This window comes from Kwoniella bestiolae, chromosome 7 (assembly GCF_000512585.2).
Source record: "Kwoniella bestiolae CBS 10118 chromosome 7, complete sequence".
Lineage (NCBI taxonomy): Eukaryota > Fungi > Basidiomycota > Tremellomycetes > Tremellales > Cryptococcaceae > Kwoniella > Kwoniella bestiolae.
The window spans coordinates 706,022-731,378 of NC_089247.1; the positions used below are offsets into that span (position 1 = coordinate 706,022).

Sequence of the window (25,357 nt, forward strand, 5' to 3'; positions counted from 1 at the left end):
GCTGAAATCTAATTCCGAAGGCACACGATCTACAGGTAGAATGGTTCTGCAGTATGTAGGAATAGGTCAATACAGTCTTCAGCTAGTTAATTGCAACCTGGTGGTTGTCTGTTTCGTCGGAAATGTTTGTTTTGATGATTTGCTTGAAAGGGATCAAGCATTTTTTGATACGGGATGTCTGCGTGTTGATTTTCATTCTGTTTGGTCTTTCTATTACCACTCCTTCTTTATATCTATTTAATACAATCTTCACCCGCGATGCCTTTCAATCCGTATTCCGGTATTCCTTTTCTGTCGAGTTCCAATCTGAATATTGTATAATGAATAATAAATGATGCAACTGGGTAATTATGGACGATTCTGAATGATCTAGATCTGAAAGGAATCGCGATCTGTGATAGGTAGATCGTTACGTGCATGTCACACTATAATGCATCATCACCTTTACTTCCTTTCCAATATCCCTACCGCCCTCGTCATCCCCTCCCTTACCACCCCCATCCCCACCTGCCCCACCATCCGTCCAACACCCTTGAGTGTGAACCACCCCTCGACCCCACTCGCAGCACCCATCTGCCACCCATCCAACCTCCCCATCTCCTCATTCGCGTCACTCCTTCCAAATTCTCTCGTACTTTCCTCTCGTCTAGGTCGCGAGACTCCATCAGAACTGACGGTAGGTTGAGCCCCTGCACCTCCCATTAAGATCTTCTTCAACGGACCAATCTCATTGATCATTTCCAGTCCCGTGCCCCTCACCCAATTTACCAACCCATTTCTCGCTCTGAATATATAATGCAATTTGTCCGTCGTACTTAATATAAGGTGATTGAGGGGGTATCGTTCTCTCGGATAATCCGCCAAACTAGTTATACTTCCCATATCCCCACCTAGTTTTCTTGCATTTTCCAGGACCTGCGCCAGGCAACGTACATCGGCTAATCCCTGGTTGAGCCCCTGGCCTGCTAGGGGGTGGATCGTATGTGCCGCATCACCTACCAAGGCTGTGCGTTTACCAAGGTACTCGTTCGCGTGAGAGAGACGAAGAGGGAAGGAAGCGACGGACGGGGGATGGATAGATGAAATGGTGGGAGGTAAGATCGGTTGGTCAGTCTCCCCCTCTGCCTGTGGAATAGGTAGAGATGATAGGAGGTCGTGGATTTGTGATACAGTGAGCGGATGACCAAGTTGGTCGGATCGTATCATCTCATCTGTCAATGCGGTGAGCGTGGATTCGGGAAGGGTGTATCCGCAATTTATCATTATCGTTAATGCCTCGGGAGATAATTTCTTCAATGCCGCTGCGTGGGGTGGGAGGGTGGACCAAACCATCGTTGATGCCTCTGAAGTCAATGGGAGGAATGCGATGGGTCCGGTGGGGAGGAAACGTTGGAATGCCGTTGTATTTGGGTAGAGGGGGGATGGGGGATGGTTCAGAGTTGCCACGACCGCGTGGGTTTGGTAGGCGTGGCCGTAGGTTTCGATCTTGGAGAAGAGCCTGACGGGGGAGTTGGGGCCATCTGCGCCGACCTGAAGTAGAGAAGATGAATCAAAATCGAATCAGTTTTTTCTCCTACTCTCGAGATGAAGGTATCTGAGCTCTCGTCTGGTGCTCGAAGTCACGGTATTCGGTGGGATGGTGCACGTTCAGACATCTCCTTTACCAATCAACGGATGATGCGGAAGTGCTTGTAAAGCCAATCGCTTACGAAAAGATCACAATCGTTTTGTCTGAAGAGGTAATATAACTCACCACCAAACCCCCCTTGACCCACTCTTCCTCCCCAACCCTCAACCCAACCCACCTCTCCCCCTCGCCCAACCTCATCTCCTGTACCCTTGTACCCTCCTTGATATCCACTACGCCCTTCCCCACCTCCTCTATACGTCGTAGTAGTGCGCGTTGGAGGTTCATGTTCTCCGTCATGCGCGCCATGGGGTGTCCGAGAGGGGGGAAGTGGATTGTGGGGAATGAGTTGGGGGAGGGGTTGGCCCAGATCTAATGGTCACGAGGCTGTAAGCTTTGCGTTCTATGATTGGAAGGGGCGTATCTGTCCATGTTCTTTAAGAAAGTGAGAGCACGAGACCACACATATAAGGAGTCTGACATTGTGAGATAGGAACAGAAGGACAGATGACTCACAACCATCTCTTCGACGGGACATGATCTACTCTCCTCAATATGTTTCCACACACCTATACCTGATGATTGGAACAGTATCAGTTTTGCATCTCAAGCAGGTGATGCACCCGTCCATTGTAGAGCATGCACGGATCACACGGGAGCTGTCATTGATTCGTGAATCAAAGAAGCAAAGAATAGCAGACATGTACTCCGACTCACTCTCCAACCACGATATATTCTCCCACGTCAAACTACTTATCCTATTCTCCCATTCGCCCTTCCCAGTCCAATTCCGTGTTTTATCCAATGACGAACCTTCCAATAGCAGGATACGGGTGGTGGACGATATGGTAGGTTGGGATACTGTATGACAGCGATGTAAATGTAGTCAGTCAATTGTGTTCCACCAGCCGACTGTCACATCCAGAGAGAATGTATTTCTTTCATATAGTGCAATATACTCCAATCGCAATGATAGTCTCCGGGCTGTGTGTCGTGGTGGAACAACCACTCACACAATGCACAAGCAAATGCCAACCCTGCGTTCGCCCCTCCAATAATCACTATATCATAACTATTCTCATCGCTTATTTCAGGTATAGGCGTCAACGGTTCAGAAGCAGCGGAGGAAGAATGAGTTCTCGCTCCTCCAATATCTAACCTAGACCTGTGGGTCACCCTGAGTGATGAGGAGGTACGTGTACTTGAGCGGATAGGAGTCGAGACAGAGTGCATCGAAGAGCGTGAGGTCAAAGTTGAAGCGGCATAAATCGATCGGGCGGACACAGACGAGCTTCGCGCTGATGCTCGGGGCAGAGCGAGGAGAGATGTACTGGCTCTCATCTTGACTTGAGGTGGATGTCGAGGTGGACTTGTCGCCTGGTGAAGTGATGGTATATCGATAGAGAAGGTATAACAAGGTAGATTGAAGAAATGAACTGACTTTTGAAAATCTCGAAGTGCATCTCGAAGTTGATCTTATCATCGGAGAGATCCGCGAAAACCATCACATTCTCGAACATCTCCACCAGTCCACCAGTCCACCAGTCCAGCAGCCAGCTAGGTATAGATAGATCGATCACGCAGCGTTCAGATGATAATGCATATAATATACCCAGCTATATGATCAACCTTCCAACTTCGATTCTGTTATCTCAGGCACAATGAATGTCGGAATGTAAGATATCTGGGGAAAAAGGGGAAGAGACGTGGGAAATGTATGTTACAGAAAAAAGAGAGTAGGAACTGTATAACAAGGGAGCTCATGTATTCTTTACTGCTGGAAAAGGGTATATAATGAGGGTAAGGAGTAAACGAGATGGCATAATCGGGTATTCAGATCCATAGTCATTAATGAGAAAGAGAAAAGAAGGGAGCAGAACGTAGAACAGTGGAAAGGGAGAATTGACTATTGATTACAGAGATGTTAATCTTTCTGTGTGCTTCATGACAATTCCCCTTAGATTAGGTTGTTGGGTATCTGGGGAAATCATACCGATTGAAGTGTACTGTATTCTTCGACTTATTGTTGATTGTCGAATATTAGTTGTTGATTTGTTGTACAGCGATAAGGCGATAGGAGTGGAAAATGCTGGTCACTTCACTTCATCGTAATCGCTCTAGTTCATCCTGCCATCTAATACCCCTCTTATATCGTCTACTGTGGCCAAATCAGTCAAGAAAGGACACAAATCCGTCAACTCGGTATCGTGAGGATCGTTGAACCACGTTGAGACTGGTACAGCGTTGTTGGGGTGGAAGATGTACGATGCGGGGGAGTTATCAATAATAATGGATGTTTCGATGGATCGACCGAGTTGGGATAGATCCTAGATGTACGATCACAATTCAGTAAATATTCAATGTACGCGGGTGACTTGTCAAGGTAAAAAGGTTGACATACCTTGACGTAGTTGCCTTTATGGTTGTAGCAACTTTCTCTAAACAATCGATGGGTGACTACCCGGTGGATATCAAGCATGTCTAATACTGGGTCGGCGTACTAGGTACATACGCAATTGATAAGCTGAACAATCCTCAGCTCTAACAGTTGAAGGCTAGCCTACCTTGGATAACGAAGCGGTGAACACTACAATCTCATATATCTTACCCATCTCTTTCAAGAAGTGATCTACACCTGGTCGCTTGATGACGTATACATTATGAATTTGGGATTCGATCTCGACCGGGACGATATAGTCGGCAGAGGGGAGGGACTGAAGACAAACGGAATTTGTCAGCTTGATATGGAAGAATTCAGAATGTACGGCTGACCTTGAAACTACTATGTAACAGCGTCTCATCCAAGTCTAGCACCAAACATTTCCTACCATGGTGTTCTTTCAGGATAGGAGGCAGGAGGGGTTGAGGTTGACCATTCTATCACAACCAGATATCTCATCAGCTTTCCGTCTGACTTAACCCATTACTGTGCGACGGAAAGTTGCACATGTTGCACACGTCGTACTCACCTCATCTAAGGGAATACCCATACCACCCTGTTCGATCAACCTATCCTCCTCATCCTCATATTCATCCTCCAGCCCATACTCATCTACCCCCTCATCGTGAGCTGCACCAGCACCACTACTCTCATCTTGGATATCCGAGTTACTTATATCCGTGTACCCCCCGCTGGTCTCCGTGCGATCTTGCTCGGCCGAAGTGGACGGTGCGGCGTTGTCAGAGTCTCGCCGTTGGGGTTGTGTGTGGGATCGGGTAGGGGTGCCAAGTAGAGATGAGCCTCCTCCAGGTGCTTGGACAGCTGAGGAAGTTACACCTGCGGTCTGCACGCAGGAATATCAAATATCAGCTCACATCTATGACATGAAGACCAATTAATCAATGGTGCAGAGGGGAAGATGGACGCACCTCTTCATCAGGGAGAGTATGAGGTTCAGCAGGAGCGACTACAATCTCCTCATTTGGCTTTACGCTCTTATCCCCCTCTCCTACATTCTGATCAACCAACGTTGTCCCAGTCGTAGCGGTAGGTTCGACCTGGTGGCCCAAGCTTTCCTTCTTCGCACCAGCAACCTCACCAACCCCCTTATCTTTAGTCACAGTAGGCTCAGCAGTTTTAGCATTCGAGGTGGTCACAGATGTATTAGGTTTCTGTGTAGTTTGCTGTTGATGTTTGGGTTTCTCCTCAAATTCATCCGCGGACAAACATCCAAGCGCAAGTAAGAACCCGGCCAGACCCTTTCTTTTCTTCTTCTTCTTCTGGGTCGATGGGGAGGACGTCGTAGCTGCAGGTTTGAAGGATGAGGATGCGGACGGCAGGGTTGTGGGAGGTGACTTGTTGGTATTGCTTGGCGTGGTAGTGGAAGGTTCTTTCTCCTTTGATGTCATTGGTACTGCCTTTGATGGGTTAGAAGTTGAATTGGAGGTGGAATTGGATTTAGATAATTTCCTCGTCAAATTAGACAAAGCACCACCGTTCGTGCTCTGACTGGGCTCTCCTCCTCCCGTCGATGTCGCTGCTGCTGGGGATGTCGAGTCCGCCATATTGGGTGTAGTAGATGATTTGGGCTGTTGGGATAGTAAAGCAGTTTCTGAATCTGTAGGTTGATTTCCCTTCTCTCCAATCATCTCCGTATCGACGTTATCCCTGTGCTGCTGCTCTACGGTCTCTTCTTGTGTGGTTGTAGGAGATGCAGGAGTGAGGGTCAATGAAGGTGGTGAAGGTGAGATTGGATTACCAAGCGTAGGTTGTTGAGCTTGAGGATGCACTGACCCGGTTGAATCAACGTTGTGTTCGTTGTTGTTTTCGATTTGGGTCTCAGACTGAGATGGTATGTTTGACTCTGACGCGGGATGGGGATTAGGATTACTGTTCGATATGGGTAAATTACTTCTATCGCTCGTTGATGCCATGTCAAGTGTATACCCTTTTCTAGAAGAGGATGTATAAGGAAGGGCTACTGTTGATTAAATGGATGCAAGTTGAATGATAGAGTAGGAGAGGATGGTGCGTGTTTGTGTGATTAGAGCAGAGTAGTGAGGTGTTTTGAATTGGCAGGTCAAGCAAAGGTAAACCCGTGTGTGTGCTCGCTGGTGCTATATGCGGTAAATAACCTTTGTCGCGTGTAGATGTGTTTGCCCTTTTCCTAATGTTCATTACAAACCAATCCTGCATTTGTTGACACTTTTCTAATTGACACTACGGGATCTATCGAGCCCTTTTTCTCCTGAATACCACTTGGTGCGTATTTTTCTGCTTTTTCATGAGATGCCAGTACCACCATCTCGTCATCTCACTCACTTGACGACCACCCTGTTCCTTCCGTCCATCCAACTACTGCATGAATCGACCTCCGCCGTGTCGCTCATACCCGTTACATTACATGGACCCATTCAACTCGTTGTTCCTGGCAGGGTATCAACAACAACCACAGGAGTTTGCAACCTCTGTAAAATTCCCTAATTTAGTACAAACGAGCATGTGGCAATTATCAAATTATCACGTATGTGGCAGATAATTTCCCTTGTTCCTACCATGTCATCATCTGCAATGGTCGAGGCTTTCTTTCTACTTTGCTTGACCCCGACAAATCGCTCTAGACATTTGCTGCAAAAACTACTCCTTCTAATTATTCTAATTAGAGCCTCACCAACCGCATTATCAGAGAATGACATTCAACGTACTGACACGCCGTTCTGCGTCTTTGTTCGTCGCATTTCACCACAGTGTCGAACGAAGCCTCGTGAGGTGGTGAGGATGCTATTCTTGGGTCGGACATATGTGGACCCACCGTATATCCAGCTGCGCCCAAGTACCCACAAAAACAAATCCACCTATCTCTCGCCACTCGTTCGCTACTCTACACCTCTTCTTTTGTCTCGGAACTCCCCACACCTTTTCTTCATCTATACTCATCGATATGAAACAAAGTTAGTGCTGTAGCGTGCGTTCGACATGCCCGAGAATACCAATGATCAAAAGCCCTTTTCAAACGGGGGTTCCAATTCACCCCCGTGGCAATCTCATTTCACATCGGTAGAATATACCATTCTATAATCGCTATCTGCAGACCCGTCGATAGCTGTTCCTGAAAGAGAGCCGGATCGTTCCATTGTCTTGAGTAAGGCATCAATAGCCCAGATGAAAGACGTCTTCAAGTATCATGGGGCGGAAAAAGATTTCCAAGAGAAGTACAAATCCATTCCACCCGACGAAAACGAATTTCAGACGGACAGAATTCTTCCTTAGGTGAATGGGAAGCGGATATATCCAAGAGATCTCAAATTTTGAAGGACAACGTTCCCATACATGTACGGACGTTGTTTCCCAACTGAGACTATGGCGTCCAACAATCATAAGAAGAATGTCACAGGTCAACATCACAACAGTTGGTTGATTACGATACATGCCATCACTGCCACTTGCTTTTTTTGGCTGTAGCTCATCAATCGAACCAACAACAATATACCTGAAGCAACGATATGTCTAATTCTCATCATTCACTAAACTCTTCGGCTACACCTCTGAAGGATATCTCTGATATCGCTTTGAGCGGAATTGGAAGCGAAGTGGCAACCTTGGACCGCCAAATATCCGAGTCGTGCCACTTTGGACCGCCAAATATCCGAGTCGTCGAGGGAATTGCAAGAATTGGCGGCTGACATGACTACGGCGAGATGTGAACTGGAGACGTCGCAAGACACCAGCCAAGAGGTATCGGACCAAATTCCCGCCATAGCTGTTCCGCAGTCCAGAGAGATGTCATGCGTAAGCGAGAATAAGAAGGTGTGGTTCGATCGCAAGCGATTCGAATCTTGGAGAGAGGAATCATCCAAATTCCGAGCGTCCACAGCAGGATATCAACACGCCGCGGAAAACCCCGATACCAAGGATGATAAAACTTAGATGCCAAGGGTCTTATGAAATGTGGATGTGATCGCTTCCGGATGTGGAGCATTTATATCGTTCGCATTGGTATATCATGCATTTGTGAAGTTGTTCCTGCAATCTTGCTTTCATACCCAATGATAATGATTAACGTCAGTCACCCCCAACCCCCCCTCTTCTTTTTTATGTACAGCGTCATTTTCACTGTAGAAATTGTCATCTTTCAGTATGTCATCCCAGCTGTAAAGCTTAACCTATATACAGTCTCTACATACCGTTGAAGCTCCAATGCAGGTTGAGAAGTGCAATAGTGCAGAATCGATGACTGGGGATTTCCCCCAGCCAGAAAAACTGTGAACGCTGATAGTGCAGCACTTAGCCCCCATGCATACATCTGAAGCTTGAGGGGACTATATGGACCATGTACCTCTTACAACACTATATCTCAGCGTTATAGCAACAATCGTGCATGAGCTACTGTACAGATGTGGCAAGTTTGCAATATCTACGCTCAGGACGACTTACAGCATTAGGGGAGACGGTGATGAGCGCCACACATGTATTATCCTCTTTAGCCAGCCCCTCAAGTTTCTTCAGAATGGCAGAAGCCAGACCTTGTCTCTGGAATGATGGGTGGGTAGCGATCCCCTGGACATAGTACGAGGCAACCGCCCCACCAGGAATGGATGTACCTGACTTGGCTTGAAGGGGGCCGAACTGGAAGTATTACCACGTCAGATCACAGAGCGGAGCCAGTCGAGCTGAATCACTGTTCGATGTACTCACCGTATTGTTCATCCAACTTTTAACCTCTTCGTTGAGAGGTTCAAAAGCCCTTTGCTGGAAGACTTTCTTCTCTTCTCTACATGCAAAAATGCCCAGATTCATCAGCTTCAACCCCTCCTTCAGATCGGAGCGCCGATATTGGAACTTACGTGTCCCACAACTTCTTGCCTGGCTGTGCTACGGTCGCCACACAACCTATCTCACCATATACCATGGCTACCCAGACTTGACAGTCGATAAATGCAGCTTCGAGCTTGGAAAGATGGAATCGTTGGTGCATTGAGAGGTCTGTACCGCAGTGGCGGAGATGTAATGGATCTAATGTACAGCATGCAGACGTTGAGCGTTCATTCTTGGATGGTTTCTCATCCCAACGGGGTGATGCTGGCATAATCACAGCTGGGCAGCAAAAGAAGGGAGAAAACGGACTCACCATCTTTGAACGCTTCGGTGAAAACATCGAGACATCTTGCTCTCTCTCCGACTGTACGTTGACATAAGCATACAAGCTGCGGTTAATGCTGTGAACCAAACTTACCTGTAGGCCTCACTAGTAACTTTACTTCGACTATTTGAGCGCTCATCATCCAAATGTATCGATTGAATGTTCCAAGTATTGATCACAGCTGTACAATGACTTGTCTGTTGCGGCATAGATAAACATGTAAAAAGAACTCAAGACTCAAACCACAGCAACCATGGTTAGCCCGAGTCGATCGCCTCGATGGAAAATCCTTTCATCATTTCCTATACACATTTCTTCCATTCACCGCATGGAGAACCCACGATGATCCTTTGATGATTGCTCTGAAGAAGTACAACAGACCATTGCTGCCAAGATCGATCAGGGAAGCGATCACTCTTCAACGACAGTCACTGACCCGTGTGACAGGAGGATACTAGAGCATTTATATGTGACGGTCCGTTCATTGATCCTTTCACTGATATTGCCACCTTCCTCTGACATGACATGTCATATCTGGCACTAAAACGTGAATGAAGTTACGATATCGGAAGTTCTTTTGATCGGCGTTGGTGTGATGACGCGCGGATGGCTTGTGTTAGTGTTTGATGTCACATCGCTTGGGGTACTAGCCTGTTAGCTCATTTCGACTCGATAGAAGGATAAGAACTCGGTCCTGTTCTACCCCTCTGCCCGAATGATCCCATATAATAGCACATACAGTGTCTTATAATTCGACGCAGCCAGTAAGCTCACTCACTATCTCACAACTATACTAGCGCTGAGCTGATAAATTGCACACACGACCGTAGTTTCCTTACACAGATATCACCTCTGATATATCATATCGCATCATGCCCTCATCCGGTTGGACCACACTCACTCACTCACTCAACCAATCCCTCTATCACCAAGTCGAAGAGCAGTAAGAAAAGAGTTTCACGCAAGACTAACTCTCGGATCGCACCAGTAAGTCCTCATTCACTGCCGCCACGCTATAATGAATGCAATGTCGCGGTTGTCGACCCTACTAATGATACTCGCAGAAAACCACAGGGACGATGTCAAGTCTTTACGCGGAACTGCAAGCGGAGCGTGAAAGAGGTCAAACTCTTGACTCCCGGATTGCACGACTTCAGTATGTATTGGCAAGGCTGCAAGCATCCCAAGGTACATCGGCCTCTTAGATGAGGCGGCTCTCTTTGAGAGGGTTTAGTAATGTTCCTTCAGATGAGATGCTTGTCCAAGGGTCAAGAGAGATTGGTCGTGATCCCTGGATCCAGTAAATAAGCATTAGGTCCATATGCCGTTCTGTTCAGCTCATGAGAGATGTAAGGATTGTCATGTCCTTCTGTCAGCCGATCAGATATCTCACGCAATCAGCCGACCCATCAGATTGAGCCCTTCCCCCTTCCTTCTTAAACTCCAAATCCTGCCCAACCACTATAGTCTTGTTCCCGTATCCGAGGTAATCATACTAGTACATGTCTGGGCTATCCCACGATGAAGGCCTTTCCAGATCTTATACAAGCTATCTCCATCTATGCATCCTTGCCTGACCTAATGAGAGATCGTGTGTCCACCATGTTCATGAGCGGGTTTTGAAGCGAAGTAGTCGTCGTAGATTACGTAGGCGGTGAATGCTACTATGGCTGTACCTAATCCTGGGAACATGCTCCTATGATATTTGAAAAATGGTCAATCAGCAGGGTTCTCAAAGATATCTTCGTGCAATAGACTTAATCAAGTGGTGGGAGCATGAAACGCTGAGATCGATAGTCCGGCAATCAATGTTAATTTGAACATCGTCTCAACTTCTGAATTCCCTCATAGCTCCTTGCGGCTGATTATATGGCTAATCCGTTGTTAAGAGAGGAGATGCACTCACCTGAACATCGCTCGGTTGCTAAATATAGGTGACTTCCTCCATGCTTCTCTGGCAGCCCATGGATCACGGTATTGAGGACCTGGCATCTGTGGTTGTGTGGGAGTATGATCAGTTTTGGTAGGGGAGAATCGCGCTTTTCAGATAGATAGCGGGCTGAGCGAGACGTACCGTGATGTGGTTGTACAAGGTCGGATAAAGAAGGATAATATAGGTTGTTATTCTTGATCGATTTTGATGATATCTTTCGTCGTATGCAGCTTGAACATCTCATCATTCGACATATGCAACTCTCGAACAAATAGCATCCAGCATGAAGCTAAGCATAAGAGCTGGTACTACGGTCGGAGATGTGCGGTGATATACCCAGTGTGGCACTTTTGCAAAGTACGCTAGTGGAATTAGTCCATGTTCCTTTGGGTGGATGTGTGTGGATAGATGTAATTGATGGGTTTGATTTTCACAAAACGCCTCTGACTGCTATTTCAGTATTCCATTCCCATTTTTACATCTCTCGTCTCTAATCCTAGTCATTCATCTCATTCACCTCAATCATTCATAACACACACACCTCGGTCACCTGCAGCAAACATCCAGTGGTCAGTAAAAGGAGAAAGGAGGAAAGATATCGCCAAGAATCTACTATACGCGACTAGGCTGGTTCTTTTCCACTCCGCCGCTAATGACCACGACATCTCATCTTGCTCATCCACATCTACATCTACTTTGTTAATTGTCTTTGTCGACCTACACTATCTCTCTGGTTAACTGTTAAATGTCCCTCCGCTCGTTGAGGGACACCCTCTACTCCCTCACTGGATCATCCGTCCCGCAAGATACGATGGACGCTGAACCAGTCTGGGTAGCAGCTGGGGACGGAGATTGGTCACACGGTAATGGTAATGGTTTATTCGGCTGGCGCAGTCTCGCTTCTGGTCTTGGGTTAGGGTTAGGTGATCATCATCATCATGAGTATCATCATCGTGGTATGACGGATTGGAGAAACTTGTTCTTCTGGTTGGCGGTGTTTGCTATTTTGATACTCTTCGGTGAGTCAACAGAACAATTTCGTAATCTCTCGAGATAATCTCATTCCAACAAGAAGTCAGTTAAAGGACACAAGCACATATAGCTGACCAATCTTGACCATCATATAGCTGTCATCACCAACCCTACTGAATCGTCTTTCAGAGCTCACCTAACGGAGCTGTCCTTCAGAAGACATTTAGCGGATATCAGGCGATCTGAGACAGATGAAGCAACTCCACTTACAGATGAACAAGCGCAACTTCCATCGACATCTCCTTCTGCTCATCTGTCCACCAGCACACCTGACAGAAGAGGATCAACACCTGGAAATGGAACTGAGACGCCAACGCATACAATCGCACCATTCCGCTTTGCCAATCACGTCGCCATATCGCTCCGTACCCCTACACTATTATATCGGTCATTCTTAATCTGCTCAATTACTATAACGTCACCTCTTCAAGCTCCGGCTTTCCTATCGGACCAAACACCCCATCTACTACTTAAGGGGAAACATGCTTCGCCTCCTATAAAAGAAAGACATGTGCTCTGGTTTGGATGTATGGGACACTGGTCTCTTGTCGGTCTAGTACCTTCGAGCGTAGAATGGGCATGGAAGTTCTTGAGAAGAAGCGAAAGGGAAAAGGGAAGGAAGAAGAATTTGGATAAGGCTGGTGTCATTGATATGAGAGCTATTCAGAATAAGGAAGATTCCGCTCCAAGTGGTATGTTTGCCAATTTCTCTCAACATCATGTGGTGTATGCTGACGAGAGAATGTATAGTCAAAGCTGCCATCGGTCATGCCATGTCAGGCTCAAAGGGCATGCGACGTACCGACTCGAGCACCAATCTCACCGAATCTTTACCTTTACACTCCCATTCCAACCAACTATCTGCCAGTCCACTTTCGCCTGAATCCCGCCGACCGTCTCTTGTAAATCTCATCGCCTCTCCTCCTGCGACTGCCACCCTTGATACTCCCGAGATCGCCAATTCGCCCGTGATAATAGCTCTCAAAGCTGAACTCACTGCTGCTCAGACTGTTCTAACGGATCTTCAAGCTCAGCTCACCTCTCACGAACAGTCTGTATCGGATGCTCATGCACATCTCCAGAAAAATCTCGACGAGATACGTAATCGTCGGAAGGAGGACGATGCGGAGCGACAAGAGTTGAAGTCTCGTACGAAGAGTCTAGAAGAGCAGAAGAGACAGGCCGAAGCTTCTCGTCGAGAGGCTGAGAAGAAGTTGAAGTCTGTCGAAGGAATACGGGATGGGTTATTGTCTAAAATATCTAGTGCCGAAAGTGAGATCATGGAGATTAAGGGAAATATGGAAATTAGTGAGAAGAATGTAAGAGTAATACAGGAAGAAGGGGCTAAACATGTTGTCTTGACTCAATTAAATGTTGAAGAACGTAAGAAAGAAATGGACCAGGTGGAAAATGAGATTTCGGAGATGGAATCAAAGAATGAAGACATAACGCAGTTGATAAAGGACGCAGAAGAAAGGTTGAAGAAGATTATTGAGGATGGGGAAAATGCCAAGAAGAAGGTCAATCCAGAAGAGGAAATGATGATGATGGCTGCTGCGTACGAAGCTGCCGCCCAAGAAGGTTATCTACATAGTGGCTATCAATCCACCAATCATTTGTCGCCCTCGAGTGGTCCCCCTGTACCACCTCCGCCGCCTGGTCCACCGAATGGCAGTAGAGGTGCCCAACAGGATCAATGGCAATCTCAAGCTGCAGCTTATATGGCCGAGGCTGGAATGCCTCATCTGGGATACGACTACACTGCTCGACCTGCCCATGCTGGATCAACAGGATTTGGACATCTTTCGAAACATCCTAATCCCAATTCAGCTTCCTCGCGAGATTTAGAAAGCATGCGAAGACCCGATATATCAGGATTCGAAGATTTCGGTCCAGGTGGTCTTAGCACTGGTTTCGGCTCTCATGCTCAGATCAATCGATCGACTACACCTCAACCTCCTAGTGATTCCGAATCAGACATTTACGGCCAAGATCCAGGTTCTCCTTATGGCGGATTCTCTTCTTCCAACTTGCTTCCTCAGGGATTGTTCAGATCGCTGGAAGGTGATCAAACGCCTTTTGTCAGTGGGGATGAAGATTTGCCTGAGACTTTTGAAGAACCATTATCCTTTGATCTGGATCTGGATCCTACCGAACCAACCACTACTGCGACTAGTACTACCGTATCTCAATTGGAGAAGCAAGTTGCAGGTGATGACGAAGATAATAATTCGGTTGGTAGTGATTCGGATGAAGCGGATGAATGGAAGTCGCCCCTTCCTGAACCGAAGGGATTGAAGGAAACCAAAGAATCAGCATACAAACGACTCAGCTCAAGTTCTTCCAGACTACTCCCACCCTCCAACCTTACCGGCACCAGCGGATCACCCAATACCTCCCCAGCGACCATATCTGCCTTACCGAGCTTACCAGGAAGTCGAAGATGGTTCTCAGGTACACTATCGAGCGATAATATCCCCTCGTCTTCCGGGGTGGGAGCTACTTCCAACTCTGCTTTCGGGGGATTTATGCACTCTACCACGTCGAATGATTCGCTCAATTTACCAGGGTACGAAAATTCGCCGTTCGCTCCTACCTCGAGTGAGAAGAAGGCTCTGGCAAATTGGCAGCCTTTTGGAGGTGGTAAGAAAGGGCCATGGTCTGCTTTTGGAAGTTCCAACAATAAAGAGGACGAGGACGGCTCGATCTCGGATGGATGGCCCACTAGCACAGCCACCAATGGGACGGGCAATGAGAATAAGAAACCGTTCAGGTTTTTCTCGTTGAGAGGGAAACCTACTACTGGAAGTACCCCGCCGTAGTTGTTGTCGGTTTGGGTTGAATTGCTTTCTTAGTCAGTCTTCTTCGATGGTTTGGGTTGGTCAGTGGTAGCTAGTCTTCTTGGGGGTATTGGTATCGATGGTTGTCCGCTCTTACTTTTCTATCTAGACTTTGATACAGGGTATATATGAGTGAAGTGATCTTGCCTTCCCCGTCACTCTGCTTCGGTGTACGTACATATATCCCTGCGAGATTACTATACTCAGCGTAGATAGTTTAGTAGAGTGGATGATTGGAGATGCCATCTTTTTGTCGTTCTTGAGACTTGAACTGCAATTGCATGCTATCACATAGTCATGGGATCGTTGGCCATAATGATGATATGATATGATATACACGGTGGTGGGTTATATGCAAAGTAATTTGTGATACATGTCTACATTTTAGATTGTCCGTTAAGGTCGTAGTCTATTTCGTTACTTCTATATGTCAATATCCATATTGGCGGTGTGCATCGTGCTACCCAGATCTGCTAGTCAGCGGAATTCTGAAATGACACATACCAAGTTCAAGTAAACTCACCACACGCAGAATCCATTCATCCACCTCTCCCATCCTCGTGGCTATAACCATACCCATACCCATCCAGATCTACTTCCCTGACCAGGTCCCACCCATTATCAACTTTCAATACCTTCCTCAACCTCCTCTTGTCCGACCGATACGTGGACGTAGGCGAGGCGACACTATCACCCGAGGAAGGTAAATCATTAGGAGAAGGGGACAACAAACTCCTCAATCCCTCTTCCCCTTCTTCCCCTTCACGATGGGACAGACGCCGTCTAACATTTTGTGGTAGCGCGGTGTCGCGTATACTGCGTACACTCCGTGATCTGGTTGGAGCCATACGGGGAGATGCGGGATCAGCTGCGTGCTGGGATCCGAGGGGGTAGGGGTGGGATATACTTGGTTTTGAGGTCGGGTGGGTTTGATGGGATGGACGGAGGAGGGAGAGGAGGATACCCATGCCGTTTAATTATGATTGAGAACGATTGCGGGGGTATGACCTACTTTGTATTCCAAACGATGATAAAATGATGGATAATTCTTCTGAAGGTCGTTGAAACGTTGGAATGGAGTGATCTTCAGTATACCATGGATTTTAGGGGTCATGAGTCAGGTAGGATTAAAGGAATAGAGATGCGTTCATCTAGTCGGTACAATGATAAGAGAGAAATACAGACATGTCTTTTCGTGAATGTGATATGTGTGTGGGGATGCTCAATCAAGGGCTCCGTAGTGAAGTAAGACAGGATCATAGGAAGGACGGACCCCTTCCCTCTCAAGTCTTTGTGCCCGACAGGAGTTGCCTGTCAATCTGCTATGGTCATTACTCGTGAAGTACCATCTCTCCTCTTCCTGTCATCTGCACAGAGGGATCATTCTCAGTTGGACTCGCTTCATACTCGTCTTTCTAAGCAAGGATAGATCGATACTGACAGGTAACAGGTGGAAACCATGTCTTTGTCGTGACTTTGAGACAGGCGTTGTGATGGAACTTAAAGATGATTACGTCATTTACACGTGCACAACTCACTCTAGAGCTCAGCCTCGACGAGATCAATAACAAATAACAAATGCAAAGAGATGTTAATTTTGAATGTTGATGCTCATTTCTATCGAGATCCTCTCTCTCTCTCGACCTACGTACAACTCGATATAATCCAAACTCCGATTCCAATGTGGAAGTCTGCATCCGTTATAGCTTCCTTGTTGGGCACCATGATCGCTCAAGCTCAAGCTCAGTCAACACCCAAAGTATTGGTGTACACCGCAACAGCAGGATACAGACACGACTCCATACCTACTGCTATCGAAGTACTGGGGGATAACGCACAGAAGTATGGCGTCGAATTCACCTTCTCAGAGTGAGTATATTCATATCTCCTATCCCCTCCCGATATGACAAGCTGACGGATGTGATCTGTATCGATATTTAGGGATAGGAGTTTATTCACAGATCAGAATTTGGCGACGTACGATGGCGTGATGTTCGTTTCAAACTCTGATGAGGGTGAGTTTCCCTTCTCTTCTTCTTAGTGTATGCTTCGCTCTGGTTTGAGTGTGTGTATATCTAAGCTAACGTATGTTTGCAGTCCTCGACGAATCCGGTCAAGCGGCTTTACAGAAATTCTTTCAATCTGGTGGGGTGTATACCGGCGTACATGGAGCTTCAGCGTGTTTGTTTAATGATGAGAATTACCAACAGGCCGTAGGGGGTGAGTGGCTGAGCAGATCTTCTGTGCCAGATTGTTAAGTGTAAATCGGTTTGGTATAGCTCTGTTCGATTATCATCCGCCTATACAGGATGCTGTGAGTTCTCAAAACGCCCAACAATGCAGCTATTGATGGTCTAAGTTGATGCTGATTTCTGTTTGGGGCTTATGATAGACATTCACGAGGATAAACAACTCTCATCCCGCTACGGCTGATGTTCCTGACAGATGGAGTTTCGTGAGTCTACCTGCTGTTATAAACATATCGAGGTCTACTAACCATGCCTATTTTCGTGGGAATAGCAAGAAGAGGTATATCACTTCCGGTCTAACCCTCGGGATAATGGCGCTGTGGTACTCCTGTCAGTAGATGAGTCAAGCTACGTTAGTGAGTTATACGGGTCCTATCTTCAATATGAGACTCACACATATATTTGTTCATTGTCCACTATTCAAGTTCAAGCTGACGATGCGCCCTCTACATTTTTCCTATCTCAGATAATGGCTCATCAACAGGCAACTACCCATCTATGGGAGACCCCCATCCTATAGCATGGTACATTGATCAACCATTGTCCGCTCAACCACTCGCCGAGGGTGTGAGCAAAGCTGGTAGATCATTCTATACTTCTCTGGGACATCTCAACTCAAGTAAGTAATATGCATATCCGAAGACTCGTACCAGTGATTGGAGGACTTCATGCTGACGGACATGTCGCAAAAATAGCTTGGCAGAATGAAACATTCATCACCCACGTCATGGCAGGCCTGAAATGGGCTCTAGACGGCGGTTCTACCAAAGCCTATGGTGTTGGCTTAGTAGGCAATGGAAATGGATCGAACAGCTCGAGCTCAACTACGGCGGGATCTTCGTCGACAGGAGGGGGTAGTTCAGCCACCTCGAGTGGATCTGGCAGCGCTACGCAGAGTGCGAGTGCTTCTGCTAGTTCTGCTGCTAGTTCGGGATCATCGTCCAAGGCTGTATATACCGCTCAGATACCTGGTAAAGGTGTGGCGATGGGTATAGGGATGATAGGTGCTGTAGGGCTTGGTATGAGCATGTTGTTGTAGACATAGGGTATATAGATCGAGTTGGCAGTCGGATGTGTGTGTGAGGAGAGGAGATAAATGGACAATCTGCAAAGGAATATGGATGTGTGTGATGGACCGTGGCAGGATCGTATATGTAGTCATAGTTGCATGTGTATGTATTGCGCTCGATCTATGGCCCAACTTGTGCTGCCAATCCATATATATATCCTTATCGATTCATTCGAATTGCTCACTACAATCGTTGCCGGATCTATCTTGGATGCGGATGTGAGAATGAGATTTCGGAGCTGAGATCCAGGCACCACCCAAAGTGAAATAAAAGTGCGGATAACAAGCTTGAATCTCTCGGAGCAAAGATTAATAGTATACCATGGAAATGTCACCATAATCACAATACATATCTCTTATCATTTTCTCATCTTTGTTTAACATAGCATTGTCAAATATACACATGCGGCTACGTCAGAACACAGCTTAGCAAGAAGACAACAGCAATGCCTAGAATTCAACTTGATTATTCCCTATACCTCGTTACAGGAAGGGAATTCCTCCCTCCTGGAAAGGTATGTCATATCCATATACACATTTGTGAAGTATGGACCGTATGCTGATTGACATGTATGATTGGAATCTTAGGACTACTATGAATCCCTTGAAGAGGTAAGCCAATCCTTCTTTCATCTCTTGTCATCTTTGAGCAATGACTGATCTGACCTTTTAATCCTTTTAGTCCCTTCAAGGAGGTGTCACCCTCGTTCAAGTCCGAGAGAAGGATGCCGATACTGGAGAGGTAAGCTAAAACAATTACTTCTTGCCTACCTCATTCCAGATGATTTGGATTTCTAACTCTGAGGTCATACCAATAGTTCATCGAAGTTGCCAGACGGACCAAGCAGATCTGCGACAAGGTGGGTTTGACGTCTTATTCCTCGTCAGTCACTGGGGACATGTATGTTGACTAGTTGGGATAGTACAACGTCCCAGTCCTGATCAACGACAGGATCGACGTCCATCTAGCTGTCGGTAAGTCTTGCGCTTCCTCCCTTCCTTCCTCCCAGTCCTCAAATTTGGCATCTCAAGAATATACCTCCTAACATGTAATCGTAGGAACCGCCGGAATCCACATCGGTCAAACAGATTGTCCCCTCCCCCTGGCCCGTACCCTCATAGGCCCCGACGCAATCATCGGTCTGTCCGTGCGAAACACCGACGAATGCAAGCGCGCCATCGAACAAGGTGCAGATTACATTGGGATCGGATCCGTCTGGCCAACAGGATCAAAGGATATCAAGGGGAGGAAATGTCTCGGTCCGGATGGCACGGGAGAGATATTGGATCTGTTGGATGGCACGGGCATTCAGGCTGTTGCTATTGGTATGTCCACGATCCATCCGCCCCTGTTCCAGCTCTTAATCAGTGAGCTCATCCTATTCCATGTAAACAGGCGGGATTCACCTTCCCAACCTGCCTCAACTCCTACACGGATCCATCTCTCCCAAGACATCCAACGCATTGGACGGGGTAGCTGTCATTTCAGATATCGTAGCTTCCCATCAACCACGAAAGGCTTCCGAGGCTTTGAGGGAAATCATCGATTCTTTCAAAAGGGCCAGAAAGGGCTTGGAAGGGCACAAAGGTCTATTCGGATCGACTTCCTCCGTGTCGGGGGGATTGAGTAGGGAGTATCTGGTGGAGAAGGTTCAGGGGTTGATGAGAGTTCTGGAACAGGAGACTCCGTTGATCAATCAGGTGAGCAGTAATTTGAGATCGTGTGTAATTTCCATCACAACGAATGACACATTATCATCAAACAATCCCATTTGATATATGAATAGCATTGAGTATATGAGAGTATTCGACGCTGACTCTGTATGTCGCAGCTCACGAACAAAGTCGTCATGAACGATTCGGCCAACGTCACTCTCGCAGTGGGAGCATCACCAATCATGTCTACCAACCCTAGAGACGTGTATGATCTCAGTCCGGCTATCGGAGCGTGTCTTATCAACTTTGGGTAAGCAACGTGCAGAGACACATGGCATAGTGGTGACAAGCTGATTTCCTGTTGCGAATTCAGTACCGTCGACGATAAGGAAGGAATGAAAGTGGCAGGCCGACAAGCCAACGTTAATAGGAAACCATTAGTATTTGACCCTGTCGCTGTGGGAGCTACCTCGTACAGACGCGAGACTGCCGAGGGTGAGTCTATCTCAATGCCAAAATATCTTCAGAACTATCGTTGTCCAGTATCCCCGAAACTGATATGATTACATGTACATCGCAGAACTCCTCGCCCACTGGCAACCTACCATTATCAAAGGTAACGCTGCCGAGATCGGTGCGATGGCCGAGTCCACCGAAGTGGCCAGTAGGGGTGTCGACGCTGCTGGGGCGGGGTTCAAAGATCCCGGTGCGATCGTCAGAGCATTGGCCAAGAAAAGGGGTGAGTGATTTCCTTCCTTACCTTTCGATTCCCTTGCATGCTGAGTGTTCGATCGTCGCAGCTGCCATAATCGTCCTAACCGGACCAGAAGATTACATCTCAGACGGCCACACCGTCCTGAAAGTATCCAACGGATCGCACTTCCTCGAAAAAATAACCGGATCGGGATGTCAAGCTGGAACTTTGATTGCATGCTTCGCAGCTGCGTCAAGAAGCTATTACTTGAACGAGAATGAGCCGTTCGAGGATGATAGTCAGCTCGTTCAGGGGGATATGCTCATAGCTGCTTTGGCTGGGTGAGTGTTGCTATCCCACAGATCATCTCTTCCCCTTTCCAAAAGATTGGTCCTACGTTCAATCAAATTGAAAGACACACATGCTTATATACTGCTTGACATTGAGAACTTAGTATCCTGATTTACACGATCGCATCTGAAGTAGCTGCCGATCGACCCGACGTCAAAGGTCCAGGTACATTCAGATCAGCCCTGATTGACGAGCTGTATAACCTCACTCCGGAGGTTGTGCAACAACGAGCCAGGGTTGAAATCTTGTAAGGGCGATAAGATGGACTGATCCATCGTTTGAAGGAGGATGAGTCAGCGGGTGGCAGACTCCATGACGTGCTAACATATGATACGTGCTGCGTAGCTTATGTATTGCATATGCATCAGATGATAGGTGGTACAATGCGTTTCGTGTATATGCTATGCCGACAAATATTGATCCAGCATCTCCGCCATTTCTATTCGATCGCCCAGTCCCTCAATCTAACGCATCTAATACCAATATTACACAACAATATCTACACTCCTATACCACACAACATACACTATCTTACAATCCCCTATACCATCGAACTCTACGATCTATCTACCCACTGAATCTCTGCCAGTAAATTTGACCATCCCCTCACTAGCCCTCCGACCAGTATCGAACCACCCTCCCAACTCATTCCTATTCTGAGTACCAGGTATGATGGTATTCCCACTACCCTCTCTTTCCCTCTGTTGTCTACCTCCACCTTCCATCTCTACATCTACACTGGGCCTTGTCGAGGAACTCTCACTTATCTCACTTTCACTGGGCGCTACACTCGTGGGCGATATCCTCCCATCGGATGGTAATCCGCCGAGGATGCCTAATCCCACAGAGGCAGACACGCTTCTGGGTAGATTCGGTCGTTGTACCGCACCAGCACGTGAAGGTGTGGATGGTCGACCCGGCACGTTGAGGGTATTATTGGTATTGGTGTTATTTGTCAAAGCCAGTCCCAATGAGTGAACTCGATTTTCCAACCATTTAGCAAAACTTGACGACATGCAGAAACTCGCGTAAAAATCATTTTCCACTCGGGATTTCGTACTTAGACCTTTCGTCTTGAAGAGTAGGGGGTTGGGTCCATGGTTCCTTAGATGAGTTAGGAAGTTGGGTAGGGAGAAGGGCTTGATCACTCCTGCGGTGTGTTGGGCTGGGGCTGAAGATAAGGGCGAGGGTGTATTGGGGCCGGATACAGGTATATTGGGAGTGGAAGATAAGGTTGGGACGAGGGTTTGGAAGTATCGATTAAGTGGGACGAGAAAGCGCTCGGTGAGTTGTTGGAAATGCGTACGAAGGGCTTCGTTCCCTTCTGAGTCTAGATCATCACCATTACTCAGCCATGGTACTGATTTTTTGATTGTCAGATGATGAGACCTACCATCCAAGTTACCCTCCGCTACCAACCCTTCCAAGCGCTTCAACAGCACTCTATCCTTCTGTACGCTCCTATGTCTCCTACTGAGGAACCCCTCAGGTTGATCCTTCATACCTGGACTAGCGACACCTGTCGTAGCGGGACCCGTCCCATTCTGGACTACCCTTCGTATCCGTTGTGAAGGGATGGAAATGACGTTGGGCCAATGACTCGCCGCATTCCGAAAGAACGGATTGGTCACTCCTACCACCACTCCTGCTTGGGGTTTGTTAGAATTGACAAGCAATGAGAAGTCGTGGTCGTGTATATGAAGGTATGGTCGAAAGTCGCCTGCGGGGGGGATCTGCGAGAAGAGATGTCAAGTATGAGCTGGGCAATCTGATAAAAAAGTGACTAAGATGACAGCTCACAGGTCTCAGGAGTTCACGTAGCCACCATACGATCTCTGAGCAGGTTTTCGGATCAGGTGCGATGATCAGCACCGGTTCAGCTAGTATGAGGCATTCCCATAGTGACCAAAGCGAGGGTAGGAACGATGCAAAAGCGCGTAGAGGTGTTGAAGTGGGAAGGGCAGCGAGGATCTGTCAATAAGTTAGAAAGTACCGTTTTTGCCTTGATTCCGAACGAAGGCTCAGGTAAAATGAAGACAACTCACGGGCTGTTTCAACGTAGGCGAAGTCAGACCGAACGCTTTACCTATCTGAGGGGACTCAGTGGTATCGGGTAATTTTACATTGATCAGATCCGTCAACATTGGTAGTTCCAATACAGAATCAGGTGTAGGGTCCGGCCTGCGACAGTAGTAAATGGCATGATAAGTTACAGCTAAGCAGACGCTAACATATCTTTGAGGTGACTCACCAAGAAGCTATGGAATGACAAGCAGCTTCTAAAGCAGAATAACCATATTCGAAGAACACCGGAGCTACCTTCTGTAAGACTGCAGAGAACAATGCTGGGAACGGTAGGTGAGTGAGAATGACCAGGGATTTCTACGACCATCCATCGAAATAAATCAGTATATCTCTGCGATATCCTCTTAGCTGGCAATAGTGCGAAAGAGTGGGAGTACCCACCTGCATATAACCCCTGGTAATACCCTTATCTCGCCTCTGCTCAAACCACACAAACCCATATAACCATTCCCTCCCCCTCTCATCCCACTTCCTATATTCTTCAGCCTTATCCCCAGGTTTCGTTGTCCCAGGCGCAGGTATGGGCGTACTTATACCGTTCCCCGATCCTCCGGGTAGAGCATCGGCCTCCTCAGGGGGGTCACCAACTTTGAGATCTATCATTTCCTCTTCGACCGTTTTCACCACTCTGTCAGGCATGGGGGAGGGCGGTTCAGGTTGGGCGAGGGAGGATGGGTCGGGGGGAATGTGTCGGATCTTGAAGGAGAAGAGTATGGAGCCTTCGGAGAAGAGGGAAGTATCAGGGAAGGAGGAGAATGCGCTGTGGAATGGGTCATGTGGTCAGCGAAAGGGCATTTTGTACGATACTAGCGAATTTACGCCGGGATGGATGAGAGGATGGTTCTGATCATAGGAAATCATTTGCATATCCTCTTCTTGACTCAGACGATAGAATCTCCTTCCTTCGTGTCTAAAGTCAAGTACTTCTTCTCCCAGTGGACCAATAATGTCCGACACCCCCTGATGCACAATGCAAATGACAAGTAGGATCCAATTCACTCACACATTCTCCTTCTCTCCCGGCCCCCACCTCCTATCCCCCGCCCTCCGTTCCACAACAGGCCCACGTTCCAAATCAAAATTACAAACCACCACCTCCTTAACCCACCTCCCCATCTTCCTGCTCGTGGCATCACCGACCAATGGTGGAGGACGTGGTTCCCCAGGTCGTCTGCTCCATCCCAACTTTGACGAGGGCGTGGAATGTATCTGCGCGGCCGAGGTGGAAGAAGACATGATAGATGAGTTGGGTCCAGATCTGTGGGGGATATTGGTATTGAGTGAGGGGAGTTTAACGTTTAGGGATCGGGATCTGCCTAAGCCAGAGGAAGTCCTTCGCGAGGGGAAAAGTCTATCTCTTCCATCTGACGAAACGGGCCTGGAGCTGGAACTGGGTCCTGGAGCAGAGAGGGAGAGGGGATCGGAGTCGTCATTGAGGTTTACTATACCTACACCTACACCATTATTAGGTGGAGTGGGTGAAGGGACGCTCGGTCCCGCATCTTGAGATTGGGGTTGGGGTGATCTGGTGAACAGTGATCTACCAAATAATCTCTGACTGGGTGCCGAGACATCTCGTTCTCTTGAATGTGATCTAGGTCGCGAATCAGGCTGAAGTGTTTGATCCGAGGAGGAGCTGGGTCGTCTAGGAGGTTGAGGCTGAGGTTGAGAGGTGAAATGCGAAGAGGAGAGGGAGATATCACCGCTATCCTCGTCGTTGAGCGGTATCTGTCGGCTCATCTTTGCGGATCCTTCGTCAACCGATTAGCCTTGAGCTTGAGGTATATGACTCTGAGGATGTTAGTCGTTATGTATACAATGGTCGTATGTACAAAGTAAGATACTGTAGCGTTGAATGAACAATGGATGGATGGATGGATTGGTTAAATAAAGCGCGTCTTGTCTTGGCTAATTGATTGTTGTGACGTAGTAGTGCCAGTCGATCATTCATCGTTCACTCACTGCTTGTGGTTAGTCTCCTTTCTGCTGCACTCATATTCATATAGCATATCATACATGTTCATATCATCGGTGTATCTCGTGTATCTATAAGAGTGAGAATATACTACATATCCGATCCTTATCCTTCCTATAATATATCCCAAAATCCATGTATGATCCTTATCCTACTTTCATCCGATTGTATCCATTTATTCGTCCTACTCGTACTACTGAGCTCGGAAAAAAGAAAGAGGGAACGAAGAAATTCGTTACTGATCTTGACCAACAAGGCAAATTATA

At 47.2% G+C, this 25,357-nt stretch overlaps 9 protein-coding genes across 9 annotated transcripts; 3 read left to right on the forward strand and 6 right to left on the reverse strand.

The window, feature by feature from the left end:
* Positions 1-444: 444 nt before the first annotated feature.
* I302_108184 (ubiquinone biosynthesis monooxygenase COQ6) lies at positions 445-2,968 on the reverse strand (the record flags this gene model as incomplete). The annotated part of the gene is made up of 5 exons (XM_019194046.1): positions 445-1,530; positions 1,754-1,999; positions 2,144-2,202; positions 2,345-2,488; positions 2,641-2,968. The coding sequence occupies 5 exons, from the start codon at positions 2,966-2,968 to the stop codon at positions 445-447; spliced, it is 1,863 nt and encodes a 620-aa protein (XP_019044169.1).
* Positions 2,969-3,744: 776 nt separating this feature from the next.
* On the reverse strand, positions 3,745-6,001 carry I302_108185 (uncharacterized protein; the record flags this gene model as incomplete). Its single annotated transcript, XM_019194045.1, has 6 exons — positions 3,745-3,954; positions 4,029-4,127; positions 4,192-4,341; positions 4,400-4,504; positions 4,597-4,911; positions 4,997-6,001. 6 exons carry the CDS (start codon positions 5,999-6,001, stop codon positions 3,745-3,747), a joined length of 1,884 nt encoding a protein of 627 aa, XP_019044168.1.
* A 2,242-nt stretch (positions 6,002-8,243) lies between these two features.
* Positions 8,244-9,346, reverse strand: I302_108186 (uncharacterized protein; the record flags this gene model as incomplete). Its single annotated transcript, XM_019194044.1, has 6 exons — positions 8,244-8,327; positions 8,502-8,693; positions 8,763-8,838; positions 8,912-9,146; positions 9,196-9,246; positions 9,301-9,346. 6 exons carry the CDS (start codon positions 9,344-9,346, stop codon positions 8,244-8,246), a joined length of 684 nt encoding a protein of 227 aa, XP_019044167.1.
* Positions 9,347-10,785: 1,439 nt separating this feature from the next.
* On the reverse strand, positions 10,786-11,199 carry I302_108187 (uncharacterized protein; the record flags this gene model as incomplete). The annotated part of the gene is made up of 2 exons (XM_019194043.1): positions 10,786-10,903; positions 11,114-11,199. 2 exons carry the CDS (start codon positions 11,197-11,199, stop codon positions 10,786-10,788), a joined length of 204 nt encoding a protein of 67 aa, XP_019044166.1.
* Positions 11,200-11,885: 686 nt separating this feature from the next.
* Positions 11,886-14,994, forward strand: I302_108188 (uncharacterized protein; the record flags this gene model as incomplete). Its single annotated transcript, XM_019194042.1, has 3 exons — positions 11,886-12,159; positions 12,268-12,864; positions 12,923-14,994. The coding sequence occupies 3 exons, from the start codon at positions 11,886-11,888 to the stop codon at positions 14,992-14,994; spliced, it is 2,943 nt and encodes a 980-aa protein (XP_019044165.1).
* A 557-nt stretch (positions 14,995-15,551) lies between these two features.
* On the reverse strand, positions 15,552-15,980 carry I302_108189 (uncharacterized protein; the record flags this gene model as incomplete). Its single annotated transcript, XM_019194041.1, has 1 exon — positions 15,552-15,980. The coding sequence occupies one exon, from the start codon at positions 15,978-15,980 to the stop codon at positions 15,552-15,554; it is 429 nt and encodes a 142-aa protein (XP_019044164.1).
* Positions 15,981-16,693: 713 nt separating this feature from the next.
* Positions 16,694-18,300, forward strand: I302_108190 (uncharacterized protein; the record flags this gene model as incomplete). Its single annotated transcript, XM_019194040.1, has 8 exons — positions 16,694-16,881; positions 16,954-17,027; positions 17,110-17,232; positions 17,292-17,326; positions 17,405-17,467; positions 17,533-17,617; positions 17,728-17,880; positions 17,957-18,300. 8 exons carry the CDS (start codon positions 16,694-16,696, stop codon positions 18,298-18,300), a joined length of 1,065 nt encoding a protein of 354 aa, XP_019044163.1.
* Positions 18,301-18,776: 476 nt separating this feature from the next.
* Positions 18,777-21,282, forward strand: I302_108191 (hydroxyethylthiazole kinase; the record flags this gene model as incomplete). Its single annotated transcript, XM_019194039.1, has 12 exons — positions 18,777-18,845; positions 18,919-18,942; positions 19,013-19,072; positions 19,149-19,190; positions 19,254-19,305; positions 19,390-19,656; positions 19,727-20,031; positions 20,163-20,296; positions 20,360-20,481; positions 20,567-20,725; positions 20,787-21,021; positions 21,135-21,282. The coding sequence occupies 12 exons, from the start codon at positions 18,777-18,779 to the stop codon at positions 21,280-21,282; spliced, it is 1,617 nt and encodes a 538-aa protein (XP_019044162.1).
* A 312-nt stretch (positions 21,283-21,594) lies between these two features.
* I302_108192 (uncharacterized protein) lies at positions 21,595-24,856 on the reverse strand (the record flags this gene model as incomplete). The annotated part of the gene is made up of 7 exons (XM_019194038.1): positions 21,595-22,361; positions 22,425-22,764; positions 22,832-23,002; positions 23,077-23,212; positions 23,283-23,413; positions 23,498-23,876; positions 24,120-24,856. The coding sequence occupies 7 exons, from the start codon at positions 24,854-24,856 to the stop codon at positions 21,595-21,597; spliced, it is 2,661 nt and encodes an 886-aa protein (XP_019044161.1).
* Positions 24,857-25,357: the final 501 nt, after the last annotated feature.